A 13,501-nucleotide genomic window follows, 5' to 3' on the forward strand; every position below is an offset into this window, starting at 1 on the left:
ATAGACATATATAAATTATAGCTTAAGGTGAAGAGAATCAGCATCTTTATAAGTGTTACATATTTTTTAAATGTACAAATGAGTTAATGAAACAAAACAGTAGAATTTTTACTAAATTTCCATAACTTTAGTTTTCTATCATGGTATATGCCATATATATTTATATTTTAGATAAGTATTAAAATTCTATTAATAACAATTACTAAATTAAATTTATCATATAATGTCAAACAATTTATGAAAGTATGGATATAGTAATATCATAATTGATAATAGAACACAAGAAAGCCATCTGAAAATGTTTTATTAGGATTACATGTGGCAAGCGAGGCTTTTGTTTCCAATTCCTCAAATTTAAAACTCATTTCCATAACATTTTACGTACATACATACATACTGTCAGTACAATAAAAAGTGCTCTGTTTAGTATTTCGCACTTCATTTACTACTAGAAATTATTGTTGCAAGAAGTATCACTTTGACATCTTTAAGACAATCGGTCATCAGTCTTGGGTAAATTTTGTTTCCTAATGAGTCTATAATGCTATTCAAATACAACATATTGAAGAATATCTGGCTTGATTGCTATAGATTATTTGAATAATAAATAGCAAATAATATATATAAATTCATTTATATTACGAAGGGTGATGTTTATTTTTTCAACAATAATAACTTGATTTTCATAAGAAAGACAATAAAATATTTCACACATCAAAAACATTATTTTCTCATTGTTGACGTATTAGATAACCTTCCATGTTCAAACCACTAAGTTACCCATTGTAAATGAGCCCTATAATATATTTTTGCATGTTACATTTTATATTAGATATCAATGGTTCTGTACAGCTCATGCCAGACTCTCCAATTTTATATATTTTTATACTATTGATAAAGATAAATAATATGTGCTAGAACTAGAAGAATATGGATACAATGTACAGCTGAATTAAATAGTTATACTACATAATTGAGTATCGCTAAACGTTACTAATGTTAATTGTGCAGTTTTCTTAGTCGTGTTCATGGGTACAATGAACTAAATTTTATTGTTGTCTTCAAGGGGCTAAGTTCCAAAAAACATCGAGAAACATGTATTACATTAAATCTTGTGACATTTTTGATATGTTTCATATTTTTAAATATCATAAAAGTCCTTTGTGAACATGTAATGACAGTAACAGTAATAACAGTTATAGAAGTAACACTAATAATGATACTATGAGCAATAATAATAACAATTAATAATGCAGCAATAGTGGAGGTAATTATAATAGCATTAATAATCATAATTATAGCTATAATAGTATAGTAAGAATTGTAGAGTTTAATAATGAGTCAAAGATCAACAGTAATCAGTGAAACAGCATTAGTAATGATGACTGCAGTATAATTGCAACTATAATTTATTTCACAAACATTTAGACACAATCATCAGAAAAAAACAAATTATATATGTAAATAATTTGTATGATTAATAAAAATTGATCGTAACATTTTGTATAGAAAACGTAATACAATAAATTTTAATTAAATAACCTGTAAAAATAATTGCAAAATTGTTTTTATAGTACAATATATTAGATACATAATATGTAAATGATAGTTACGTTTCCTTCTGTGCAGAAGTATACTAATTAAAAAAACACGATATATAAAACGTTGTTAAAAAGAACACATTTTTATATACAATAAGGATATGAATATGGCACGAAAAATTTATGAACGAAAACATCAAATGCTGTCATTAACTTAACACAGAATAAATACATTAAAGAGATGTAATCTATCTTTATCACTTAAAGATAGTGTTCTTAGTTTACTTTTTCAAGACTTTTTTACTATTCATGTTTTTTTTTTTTGGAACCTTTCCCATTGTATTAATCTACACCGTCCATTTGTTTACTTCGCTTATATCATAAATACAAAACTCTCACGAAGAATATTCTTAGACATCACTACATGGAAACTTAAGATTGCAATGTATTTGTAATTTCTCGATGTACAGTTACCAAATCTTGTATATATCCAGCTAATCTGGCATTCAGTGTATCCAAATTCTGTTTTTGGACTTTATTTGCGCTTAATGCAAGCTCTAATTGTTCATGAACAACCCTTAACATTTCACGAAGTTCTGCATTTTCTTTCTGTAAAGCCTGAAAAAGATGAGATTGTGAATTTATATATTCATTTATTTAAAATAGACGAATAATTAATTAAACATGACTATATATTATTATTGAATTACTATACTCTTTTGATTGAAATGACATTTATTAAATATAATAGCTAGAAAACATTTTTATATCATTTTAATTATTCGACAATCATTAGTTATTAATATAATTAATATAATTATTTTACAATGCATACGTACTACAAAATCTTTATTTTTTGTAGCTATAGTAAGAGCTTTGATTTCTTCATTTTTTGTTCTAAGTTCACTTTCTAATGCTTCAACTCTCAACCTTAATGCTTCACTATTGCCTTCTGCTATTTTTCCAGCTTCGAGATCTGCATATTTGGCTTTGATCCTTGCATTGTCCTCTTTATATAATTGTAATTGTCTTTTCCATTCATCGACATTGGCTGTGGATTCCTGTAGCGCGCTCGTTAATCTGGCATTATTTGTTTTCAATGTAGTCAATTCAACCTGCAAACAAATTTTTTGCGATAACTTATATCGTATGCTAGATAATTTTTTACAATGATTATGTATGTTTTGATACATAAAACCATACCTCCCATTTCTTAGCATTTGCAGAGCTTTGTGCTAATGCAAGTTTCAGCCTATCATTCTCATACTTAAGTTGCATTTCAGCTGATTGTCCACCTGGCGTCGAACTAAGTTGCGATGATTTCCCTTGATGTTGTGGACTTTCTGTACTCTGCTGAGAAACACTCTGTGATCTTGAATGGACTGCATTTTTCAATTCATCATCCACTTTATTCTGACAACTACCAGGTAAGGGACTGCTGCTTACCAAAGACACACTGTTTTGAGTGGAGATCATGTTGGCATTTGGATTGGGATTATTCGATGATGATATATTGGAATTAATCATCGATGAATTTGGCGGGTCTATAAGATCTTGTTCTGACGATGGCATACTCGATCGTGATGTAATCGGGCTAACATTTGCACTAGTAGCAGGAGTAACGGATGAGCTGTTTGATTGTAATTTAGCACTAGCTAATTTAGTGGCTTCCTTCACTTCATGAAACTTCTCTATGAACTGCCAAATGAATAGTATTGTCTCTGAGATTGCAGTGTACAAATGACTGTACATTAACTTAAGACATATTTCACAAACCTTTCCTAATTCTACTTCAGATGAAAAGCCAAGACCATATATAGTATTAGCTCTAACATCTGACCATTGCCCAAATTTTTGTGATGTTTTTGTGAAGGTCATATTTGGAGTAATAGTACTGTTTATTACTGCCTAAAAAAGAAATAAAATACAATGTAAGTTTATTTTAGATATAGCGTATATTTACTTTGTTTAACAGTTCAGCCATTTTTCAGTCACCTTTGTTCCTTCAACAGAAATTATTCTGTATAGACTCCTTGTGGAGTCATAAAAAAATGAAATAGACACTGCTGCTGTAGATGCTGATACCCAAGATCTTTTTGTCTTAGGATCAATATGAAACACATGCCCTTTACATGTGAAAATTGGTTGTTCACTGCAATTTATTAAAAGTAAAGGACTTAGGTATTTAAATATATTGATTTAATTAATACATGCAGCATCTATTTATATATACCTTGATTTATACAATCAAAATATAAATTATAGGTGTTTTAATAATAACGAATATCTTAAAGTTTATCTTTTTTGTAGAACTTTATTACATGTATATTCCACAGAAACATAACAAAATCAAATACATCAAAAAATTTCAAATATACATATCATATTACATGCCTTAAAATTAATCCAGTGGAAAATCTAACAATGTTACAATTTAGCATTACAATATCGTATAAATTTGGAAGGAATCAAAAAAATAAATATGAACAAGACATTTTCAGTTTTCATAAAAGAAACAATTATACTTTTGTCTTAATTTCTTTAATTTCTCACACGTGCAATATATGTACAATTTATATATATTGTTTTTTAAAATACGTAATTTTAACAAGTAATAAATATACTTTATATAAAAAATAACTACAATAAAAAAAGAAATAAACATTTACAATAAAAATAAACATTAATAAAGGATTCATCACTTTAATAAAATATGATATCATTTATAAAGCTGATCTAAAAAGAAATAATATAATTACATAAGCTTGGTATGTTATATCGGAAATAAAAATATAATCGCATTAAAAAACTGTCGAATAGATATTAACGTAATAAATATTTGTAGGATCGTCGAAATGAATTTTCACAATTAGAGTCTAAAAATATATGAAACGGTGCCCGAGTAAACAACTAGAATAAACACATTTCACGCGGTGTCGACTTATCCCACTTTCACTATTTTATTTTATGGTTACACATATATGAATACAGAGGGGGGGAAAAAAAAGAGAAACATTCTGGTCCAGTTTCCTCATGTATGTACGCACCCACCTAAATGCGTATCTGCGATGATGTCGGGAATATGATAGTAAATAGACGGGAAAGGAGGATAGTGTTCATTAGTTAACGCAACGAAAGCGACACGACCTATTTTATATCAATTGACAGTATTCAGTAATAGAAGAATTAAGGATCGTTTATCATACTTGTATGCGACATGAAAATGGTGTGTACATATATTACACACCCTTAAAAGGCGGTGCAGAATACCACCACGTTCACTTACCCCATTGTTTCTTTTCCCGATGTCATACAAATGTTGTAAATGATAATTTCACAGACTCATAGAGAAATGAATTTAACGCGAATGCGTGATAACTATTTGCGAATAGAAATTTTCAAAATGATTAGAAAATTGATGAAAATGAATTCCACGAAAGACAGAGTTACACCAGTTGACAGCCGCCATCGGCCAAAACTGTATAGGCGAACGGCAACGATCACGCAACGACATGAAACTAGTCGAGTTTCTACCATATACCTGGATTTAATCGATTTTCCACGAATGGTTGCTATTGCTAACCTCGTAGCTTTCTTTCAAAAAAATCACTAGACACGCATAGCAAGGCGCATACTTATGTTTTCATAATGCGGTTTATATTGTTATTTAGAATGTTGGTAACATAGAGTTTGCGAGGAAACGCGCGTTTGAATACGCGATCATTCTTCGTTGCATATCGAATCATCTTGTTGGTTTTAAATGTTTCACCAATAGCGAGCAATGAATAGAGAAGAAGAACGTAGCAAAATAGCAGCATGGTTTCTATCCCTTTCTTATACTATCTCCTCTTACCAGAATACAATGGATGTGTAGAACATTCGGTTGGTGGGGGTATTATGTGAGAAAGAGAGGAAATAGGAGGGAGAGAAATTGTCCGCCTTACGAGCCGTCATGGCTGATTCATCGTGAGAGACTCTTCTAGGAGTGTGATAACAAATGACATTGTGGTTGAATCACTAGGCGTGGAAATTACAGTGGATGGAGTTATTTCTAAATCAAAGCGGAAATCTCGATGCGGAGATTCCACGAAGAAACGTGATAAACGGCGTTTTCGCGTGCGCGTAACACCCCCGTGGAACGATGAACGGGTTAAGTTTTAGTGAATTGTGTTGCTTGTTTTGCTGTCCACCTTGCCCGTCCAGGATCGCTGCGAAATTAGCGTTTCTACCCCCTGAGCCTACTTATGCGTTTATTGAGGACGAAGGTTCCAAGGTTACAATTTCTCTGTCTGAAAGAGCAGAATGGCAATATACGGAAAGGGAGAAAGAGTCGGTGGAAGGTTTCTATGCAAGAACGTCACGAGGAAATCGAATTGCCTGTTTGTTTGTACGATGTTCGGCTACTGCACGTTTTACCATACTATATTCCCATGGAAATGCAGTCGATCTCGGACAGATGTCTAGCTTTTATTTGGGACTCGGGTCTAGAATAAATTGTAATATATTCAGTTACGATTATTCGGGTTATGGAGTTTCTGGTGGCAAACCGTCGGAAAAGAATCTTTATGCGGACATAGATGCTGCGTGGCACGCTCTTAGAACACGTTACGGTATTAGCCCCGAAAACATTATCCTATATGGTCAAAGCATCGGGACTGTACCCACGGTCGATCTGGCCGCGCGATACGAGGTTGGCGCAGTTGTTCTGCATTCACCTCTAATGTCGGGAATGCGAGTTGCTTTCCCTAACACCAAAAGAACTTGGTTCTTTGACGCCTTCCCTAGGTACGTTCAATTCTTTTTCATGCACATATCCCCCTTTATCGCGTTAAATGAAACGCGATCTATAATCTGCTTATCGTATACTGTGATTCGCACAGCTAAGTTTACGCGCATGACACTATCATCCAGTTCAGGTGTACATCCATGCACGTGGTGTACATATATATGTATATGTACATACATATAAAAAAACATTTTAGTCCGTATTTAAAATTTAAACGAAGTTTAAAATAAGTGGAACGCTCTGTCTGGCATAACGAGTTTCACGGAAGCTTGCAGCAATGCTGCGACTGCACATATTTTTCGCGTTGGTATGACAGTTTTTCGGAGTTCAAGTATAGGAAGCAATAAAAGTTTACCTCTTTACTTGCGTCATGGAAACCTATAAATTACATGATCCGTTGACATATACTTCGCTAATAGGTTTTGTACTTTTGCTGTTGCTTATCTATTCTCCATCGTTTTTTCCTTTTTTATTCAATTAAATTAAGCTAAATAATAATAATTAAATATTTGTCGATTTTCTATGTTAATTTATTATAATATGTTATTAATTTATTATATATATTTGTAAATATAAAACTTTTATGCTTTTGTAGAAATTTTGCACCTATCACACATCAAATAAATATTATGTGTAAAATGAAGTTTTTTTCCTTTTTACAGTATAGACAAAGTACCCAAGGTAACATCTCCTGTTTTGGTAATTCATGGAACCGAAGATGATGTAATAAATTTTAGTCATGGTTTGGCAATTTACGAGAGGTGTCCAAGAGCAGTAGAGCCATTATGGGTCGAGGTATACAAAATTATGCACTTCCTTTTCTTCTCTCGTGTAAAGAAGACAAGAAATTTAGTCGTATAAATACTATCACTTATGTTTTTAGGGTGCTGGCCATAATGATGTAGAGTTGTACGATCAATACTTAGAGCGATTGAAACAATTTGTAAGCGTGGAACTGATAAACTGACGGCGACTAAGCCTCTCCCAGAATCAGGGGGGGCAGGGAGGAGGACATACACATGTGAGCAGTCAAGGACACACTACTTCTAATAATTCAAATACTACCAGCTCTATTTCGACAAGCTCACAGACTGAGAAGCTTGTCTAGCAATCGCCTCCCACAGGGGAGAAGGCACCTGTCCTCCCCTGTGACGAAGAATCATCTTTCGTTTCTATTGACGACGGATTTTTCTTCCGTGATCAACAGATAGATATTAATCAGAAAGTTCATTATAAAGATTCTTTAAAGGAAACATGTTCCGAAGATGATGACTCCAGTTTAGATAGTAATTCGAAAAGAGCTATACAGCAAGATGAGAAGAGTATGAAAGAAGAGGAAATAGTAACAGATGTTCAAGATAGCAAACACAGTAAAACGATATTAGGGAGTACCTCTATTTGCCACAACTTTCGGTTGAATCATATTAGTCAAGTTGCAAAAAAGCATATTTCTTTGCCAAAAAATATAAAAAATCCATTTGGTAAAAATCAAAAGAATATTGTCCACAGGACTTTGAAAAATTCATTTGGTCAAAGTCATAGTAAGAAAGCTGATACACAAATATCTCATACGACTTTAGTTGACATACAGGTTGAAGACTGCCGGCAATACGCGATCGGAGAAAAGTCACTGTCGTCATTTTCCAATATTCCTAATGATAATAATAAAAGTATTTCAGACTGTAAAAGTATTCAAAGTCAGTTCAAAATAGAGAGGAAATCTCCTATAAATCAATTCAAATATAGTAGTATAGAATCCGTTTTGGATTCAGAATGTACGAAGAATAATAAGAAACATTGTTGTACTAAAATTTTAAGTAAAGACGTAATTGTAAAAGGTAAGAGATCCGAAGAGCATGAATCACAAGCTCATAATGAAAAATCAGCAGAATCTACGAAAAAGTTTTCGTGGAGTAGTAAGAGTAGTAAATTTGCAAGTAAAAGTTTCGAAAAAACATGTAAAGATAAAGGAAAAAGCCAAGATTCAATGGAAAAGAAACTGAGAGCTAAAAGAATTCTTTCCAGCCCGTTAAGAAAATTTGGTCGGTCGTCTTTGACAATCGAGCCAGATAAAATTATGATGAACTTACCAAAGTGTTCTCCTTGTGCTTGCAGGTTGGCTGCAAGCTCAAAGATTTTATCCAATGATTCCAGTTTACTTTCCCGATTCACTGCGAATCACGAGAGTCCTCACCACGCTGTACGTTCGAAGAGTCCATCGCATATAAACGTACAGATCGACATTAGTTCGAAGACTTCAGAAAGAACATCAATGCAGACTAATTTGTTACCAAATGTAAAACAATTTAAAAAATCACGGTATACACCTCGAAGCAGAAGCGTCGGTGAGTTGTGCAACATTGTCAACAAGTGAAGCAATCTTGAATTATTCGTCTATTAGGACGGAACTATCGTATTTAACAAACTGGACTTTCGACATCATCAGTTGAATGCTCGGGAAATGTTATTCAGAAGTTGAAGCGAGAACTATACAAATCGAATACCCTGATAAAATTTAACAAGCAACTTTAGAGACAAAGTGTTAACTAAATAATATGAATTCCACGTGTCTCGCCGAGTTGTCGTTCCATTATTCTTCCACATAACTGTCTTTAAAGAAATCATAGATTTATACGCACGACACTTATTCGGGCTGTAACAGTGCTAGTGAGACTGTGCACATAAATACATATGCGATATATACATAAAAATTATTATATTTCTAGAGATATGAGATAATATATCTGTGCATATTGAATATTCTTACTACACATGCATACACATACTGATGCATGCGTGTGTTTGTTGTAAGTCGTTTTCGCAGCGTACGCTGTGAAACGTTGTTATGACAAATATGTCAAGTATTATTATCATTATTATTATTATTATTATTATTATTATTATTATTATTATTAATATTATTATTATTATTTGATCTTTATCATCATTCTCTTTAAGACCAAGGAGTCGAATATAGCTTACATTGAAATACTTTCTGCTACCACGAATGCTATTATACTCGATTGTAGCAAGTGTGTGGCACTAAAATTCTTCGCTGAACCTATACTCGTTCATTTAAACGTCGATATAATTTTATATTATTATTGGTTGATCAAAAAATCAGACAACTTTGTAAATGCTTTTGTTGTTAATCATTTTATCATTTTCTTATGCATTTAAACTTATTTTTCCGAAAGAAAAGAGAATAAGTAACGATTAATAGATTTGTTAATGAATGTGGGATGTGTTTGGCATTGCGTGTTTTTATGACTTTTATAAATTAGGTTCAGCGGTAAAAAAGATGTTACGTGAAGTCGCATGATTTTATAAGTAAATCGCTGTCACTCAGACCGGAATATATGATAGCTGTAACGATAATGGAAACACTTGTTTTTGTATTGACCCACAGCAAAGGCCTGTGCAGCGAGCAATGGAAATCTTCCAAGGTAGCAAAGAATTTAGGATAGAGACTAAAAGTTAATGGATAGTTGTTAAGAAAATGTGTAAGTGTAAGACGTCATAAAAAACGTTATGTTTTAATGACAATGAATGAGATGATGGTCTTGCAAACAACAATAAGAATAAGAATGCAACTAGATAGGGACAATATTACTGCCAAACTTGATTATGAATTAGTTTATTTCTAAAGAGGTGAATCGTTTGGAGGATCTTGTCTATAGGTATGTTTCTTGTTAGTATTTTTATATCTCGATAATGTAAATACAGTACAATTAAATAATTTTTTCTTTACTAGTGTATGTATAATGTATGCGACAACGTGAAATGACTGTACGGAGCCAATGGAATGAATCGGCGCTTGTACATGGATGTATTTCTCTAGGGATTGTTCGTTTTTAATATTAATTTTGCATTCTCGTGAACATTTCTACCCGTCCTCGTTGTCTTTTAAACAATAAATTGCTATGAATGTCTTCAAACTACAAGTATACACTGAAATTAAATGTTTGTATAATTGTGATGGTATGAACGAACGGAAAGTGAATATATTTTTATTATCCATTTGCTTTCATGGCTTCCGTTTTTCGATGGTTTCTGGCTACATCCCCACTTATCTGAAAGTATCTTATCTGCAAGAGGATATAAGAATGTAAAAATTTAATTAAAGAAAGAAAGATCGATCTAATAGATCGTTATTGAAAGATACGAAATATTTTCGTTCGTTTAATCGTAGCTTTGATAATTTTAATTATTGTTATTTATATGTGTATTACATTTTTTATTTATTTCACATTGTTGTTGAAAAATTTTCTACTCGGTTGTCAAATATTATATTCACTTTCCTCTAGCATTAATCTTTTAGAATAGTCTATGGTACATAATAGTACCGAAATAAAAAGAGTCCGATGCTACCCTTCCATTGGCTTTCACGTAGCCGCTGTTAAATTGATCTGTATCGCAATTATTACGTAACTCGTGAAAAAAAATTTATACCGTTGTTCGACAAATGTCCAGTTTTATAAACGGCAGATATTTCAGAGAGGGATTTTATAGAAAACTCCGCAAAGATAACGTATAATAGTAAAATGATCGGTGCTCGCCGAAAATTAGAACTGATCGTTTATAAAACTGGATAGAAGCTAACTTTTGTACAGCATATTTCGAATACATACGTGTCCCCTCTTTCTTCTACTTTCTTTCTCGTTTCCCATTGTGTGTTTCTCTTTTTCTCTCTTTCTCTCGCTCATTTCTTTTACTATTTTTTACTACCCTATTCTGTCTCTCAATATGCGTCAAGCAATCGACCGGTTTTGAACAGCACTTTCGTCTTTCATAATTGCATCGTGCCGGTAAAATGGTACTCAATGGTCTTTGAGGGGGGCGGGGGTATCACGCGAATCACGGTGCGGTATTCATAACTGTACATAATAGCGTGTAAGTGAAGTATTAGAAATAATACGCTCGATGTTCTGTTCGGTCGTAACCAATGTACTTACGGCAGAAGATGGGTTAAAGAGATGGGAGGGAGGAGATAACAATGATAGAGATTACGAGATCCCCTGTACCGATCGTTAGTGTCATATGTATCACGAAGTGTAACGACTGTAACACAAAATGAATTAGTTGATTAGTTGTCTGATAAGTAAATAACATGTAGCTCATTACAAAATTATTATAGGACAGGAAAGAGAAGAAAGAGAAGAAAGATGAGTATCTCGGATTGAATAACAAAATTACTGTTTTATTTAGTGCATAAAGACGTAATACCAAGCGAAATAACGTTATTTCTTACGAAATCGTGTAGAGTGCGTAGTCTGAAATACACTTGCTGGGCACCCGATTAGGGTTGTTTTAGAATTTTATACTTCCATCGCACTTGACTTGAGCGTACTGCATTGCGATATAGTTTGTCAAGACCTGCGACGTTTAAATAGTGTACAATTGTTGTATAAATCATACAAACGTCATCTTTAGGCCCATATTATTCAACTTCGCTTATTTTATCGGTGTACCTGGCGGTGTCGCCGATAAATAGTCATTTATCGAATAAATTATTTCACGCCGGAAGTATCGTCATCCTTCCGTTTAAGCAATCGGTTATCACGCGTTCGTTAAAGCGGTAGAATTATATTTAAATAATGCAGCCGCTCATTGTCATGCTATTCTGTAAAATCGAAATTGTGTATGTACTTGATCTTGATCCTGTTCCTTTTTCTTTTGTTTTTTTTTTAAACGTCTTTTTCTTTTTTACTATCGAACATTGAAAATTGGTATTTGTAATTAATATTACTGAAGTAACAATGTTAATAAAATCCTATAGAAATGACAGTAAACATCATCATGTTCTATCTATTAATAATTTACGACCCAGTCGCATATTCATTTTTATCAAACTACGATACAGAATTTCTCCTAGTAGAAATCAAGTTTCTTGAACGCGAACAAACTTTTCGCTTTGATACGCGGTAAAGGCAATATAAATGATCAAAGAGTGCAAATTCTGTTTTCTTTCTAACACGCATAGCTATTTATAAAAGTACATCAAAGTGCGCTATAATAGCACGCGAGTTCGGAAATTGTTTCATTTTTAGTATCGGTCAAGTTCGTTTCGTTGAGTCGAAAGAACAGCAGACGGTCACCGAGCGTGGTTTTAAATTTCACAGTGGATAAGACGCTGGCTCTTGCAATTAATTAAAATCGTAGCTAGTTATTAGATAGTCACATAATTCTGGCTATATCCTCGAGTAACGCTAATACGATGCAACGTTTGCATTGATCATCGGCATTTTGTCCCGAAGGTCAATACGTTTCTATGATGAGGGAGAAGGAAATGCTCGAGAACCACGAGCTGGTTCGCTGGACTCGACTCAGCACCTTCGCAGCTCACCTGCGCTGAAACCTGATGCTGACGATAAAAATGAGAACAGGTTACGCGGCGTCAGCTTGAGCTCCAATGGTTGCGCTATACCTTCAGCCAGCCTACAAAGCTACTCCAAAGAAGAGACAAAATTTTCTGCTACCGTCCGTGTCTCGCGAATTAATATCTATTCGCGACTGTCATCGGCAATGATTCATTTTATGCGACTCCGAGTTTCGTTTCGTACGCAATCTACGTAAAGTTACAATATATATAGAAGGTCATTCGACTTTTTGTACGACTTTTTTTTAAGCCCTAACATTGAATTTAATATTCCAAAAGTAAATTCTTATAAAACGTGTATTTTACGTGTAGGAGTCGCAAGAATGGATAATCGATAAAGTTGAGTGCTAGTAGAGTGCTAAATATATATACTTTTATCATTTATTTTATTAAGTTTATTTATAGATCTCTTTTTTCAAACTCATTATTTATTATGTCGTGAATAGAAATGTTTATGAACGAAACTTTCTTATGTTTGTTTCGAATAAAGTAGAATTACAGTTTTCTTTTTTCGTAACACGTGCTACAACGCGATCGATCTATATTATACCATTGCTTGACGTTTAGAAGTTATTAGAAAGATTGTAAAAGTATTTTAATGAATATGAAACGTTATTTTCTTTGCATAACGATAAATTGCTTTATTAGCAACTCGAACACTTTGCCACGCCCTCGGTGTGCAGCGTCACGCAGTCTGCTGAACAATTGTACTTAGTTACTCCATATCACACGCCGCCGTACGTAATGTCCATTAAAGCGTCTACGCGTTGCATATATGCAAGTAGGCGTTCAACT

At 33.2% G+C, this 13,501-nt stretch overlaps 2 protein-coding genes across 4 annotated transcripts; one reads left to right on the forward strand and one right to left on the reverse strand.

The window, feature by feature from the left end:
* Positions 1–287: 287 nt before the first annotated feature.
* On the reverse strand, positions 288–5,064 carry LOC126918527 (homer protein homolog 2). Of its 3 annotated transcripts, XM_050726537.1 has the most exons (7): positions 4,828–5,064; positions 3,537–3,693; positions 3,318–3,449; positions 2,988–3,239; positions 2,745–2,891; positions 2,381–2,656; positions 288–2,159 (listed from the first exon to the last, which is right to left on the reverse strand). In XM_050726537.1, exons 1-7 carry the CDS (start codon positions 4,851–4,853, stop codon positions 1,974–1,976), a joined length of 1,176 nt encoding a protein of 391 aa, XP_050582494.1. In that variant the 5' UTR covers positions 4,854–5,064; the 3' UTR covers positions 288–1,973. The 3 variants fall into 3 exon arrangements, with proteins under 3 accessions (XP_050582494.1, XP_050582493.1, XP_050582495.1); XM_050726536.1 differs by having other exon boundaries at positions 2,745–3,239; XM_050726538.1 differs by lacking the exon at positions 4,828–5,064 and having other exon boundaries at positions 2,745–3,239; positions 3,505–3,647.
* Positions 5,065–5,264: 200 nt separating this feature from the next.
* On the forward strand, positions 5,265–12,119 carry LOC126918530 (alpha/beta hydrolase domain-containing protein 17B). The gene is made up of 3 exons (XM_050726540.1): positions 5,265–6,326; positions 6,990–7,122; positions 7,211–12,119. The coding sequence occupies exons 1-3, from the start codon at positions 5,683–5,685 to the stop codon at positions 7,292–7,294; spliced, it is 861 nt and encodes a 286-aa protein (XP_050582497.1). The 5' UTR covers positions 5,265–5,682; the 3' UTR covers positions 7,295–12,119.
* The last annotated feature ends 1,382 nt before the right edge of the window (positions 12,120–13,501 follow it).

This window comes from Bombus affinis, chromosome 7 (genome assembly GCF_024516045.1).
Source record: "Bombus affinis isolate iyBomAffi1 chromosome 7, iyBomAffi1.2, whole genome shotgun sequence".
Taxonomy (NCBI): Eukaryota; Metazoa; Arthropoda; class Insecta; order Hymenoptera; family Apidae; genus Bombus; species Bombus affinis.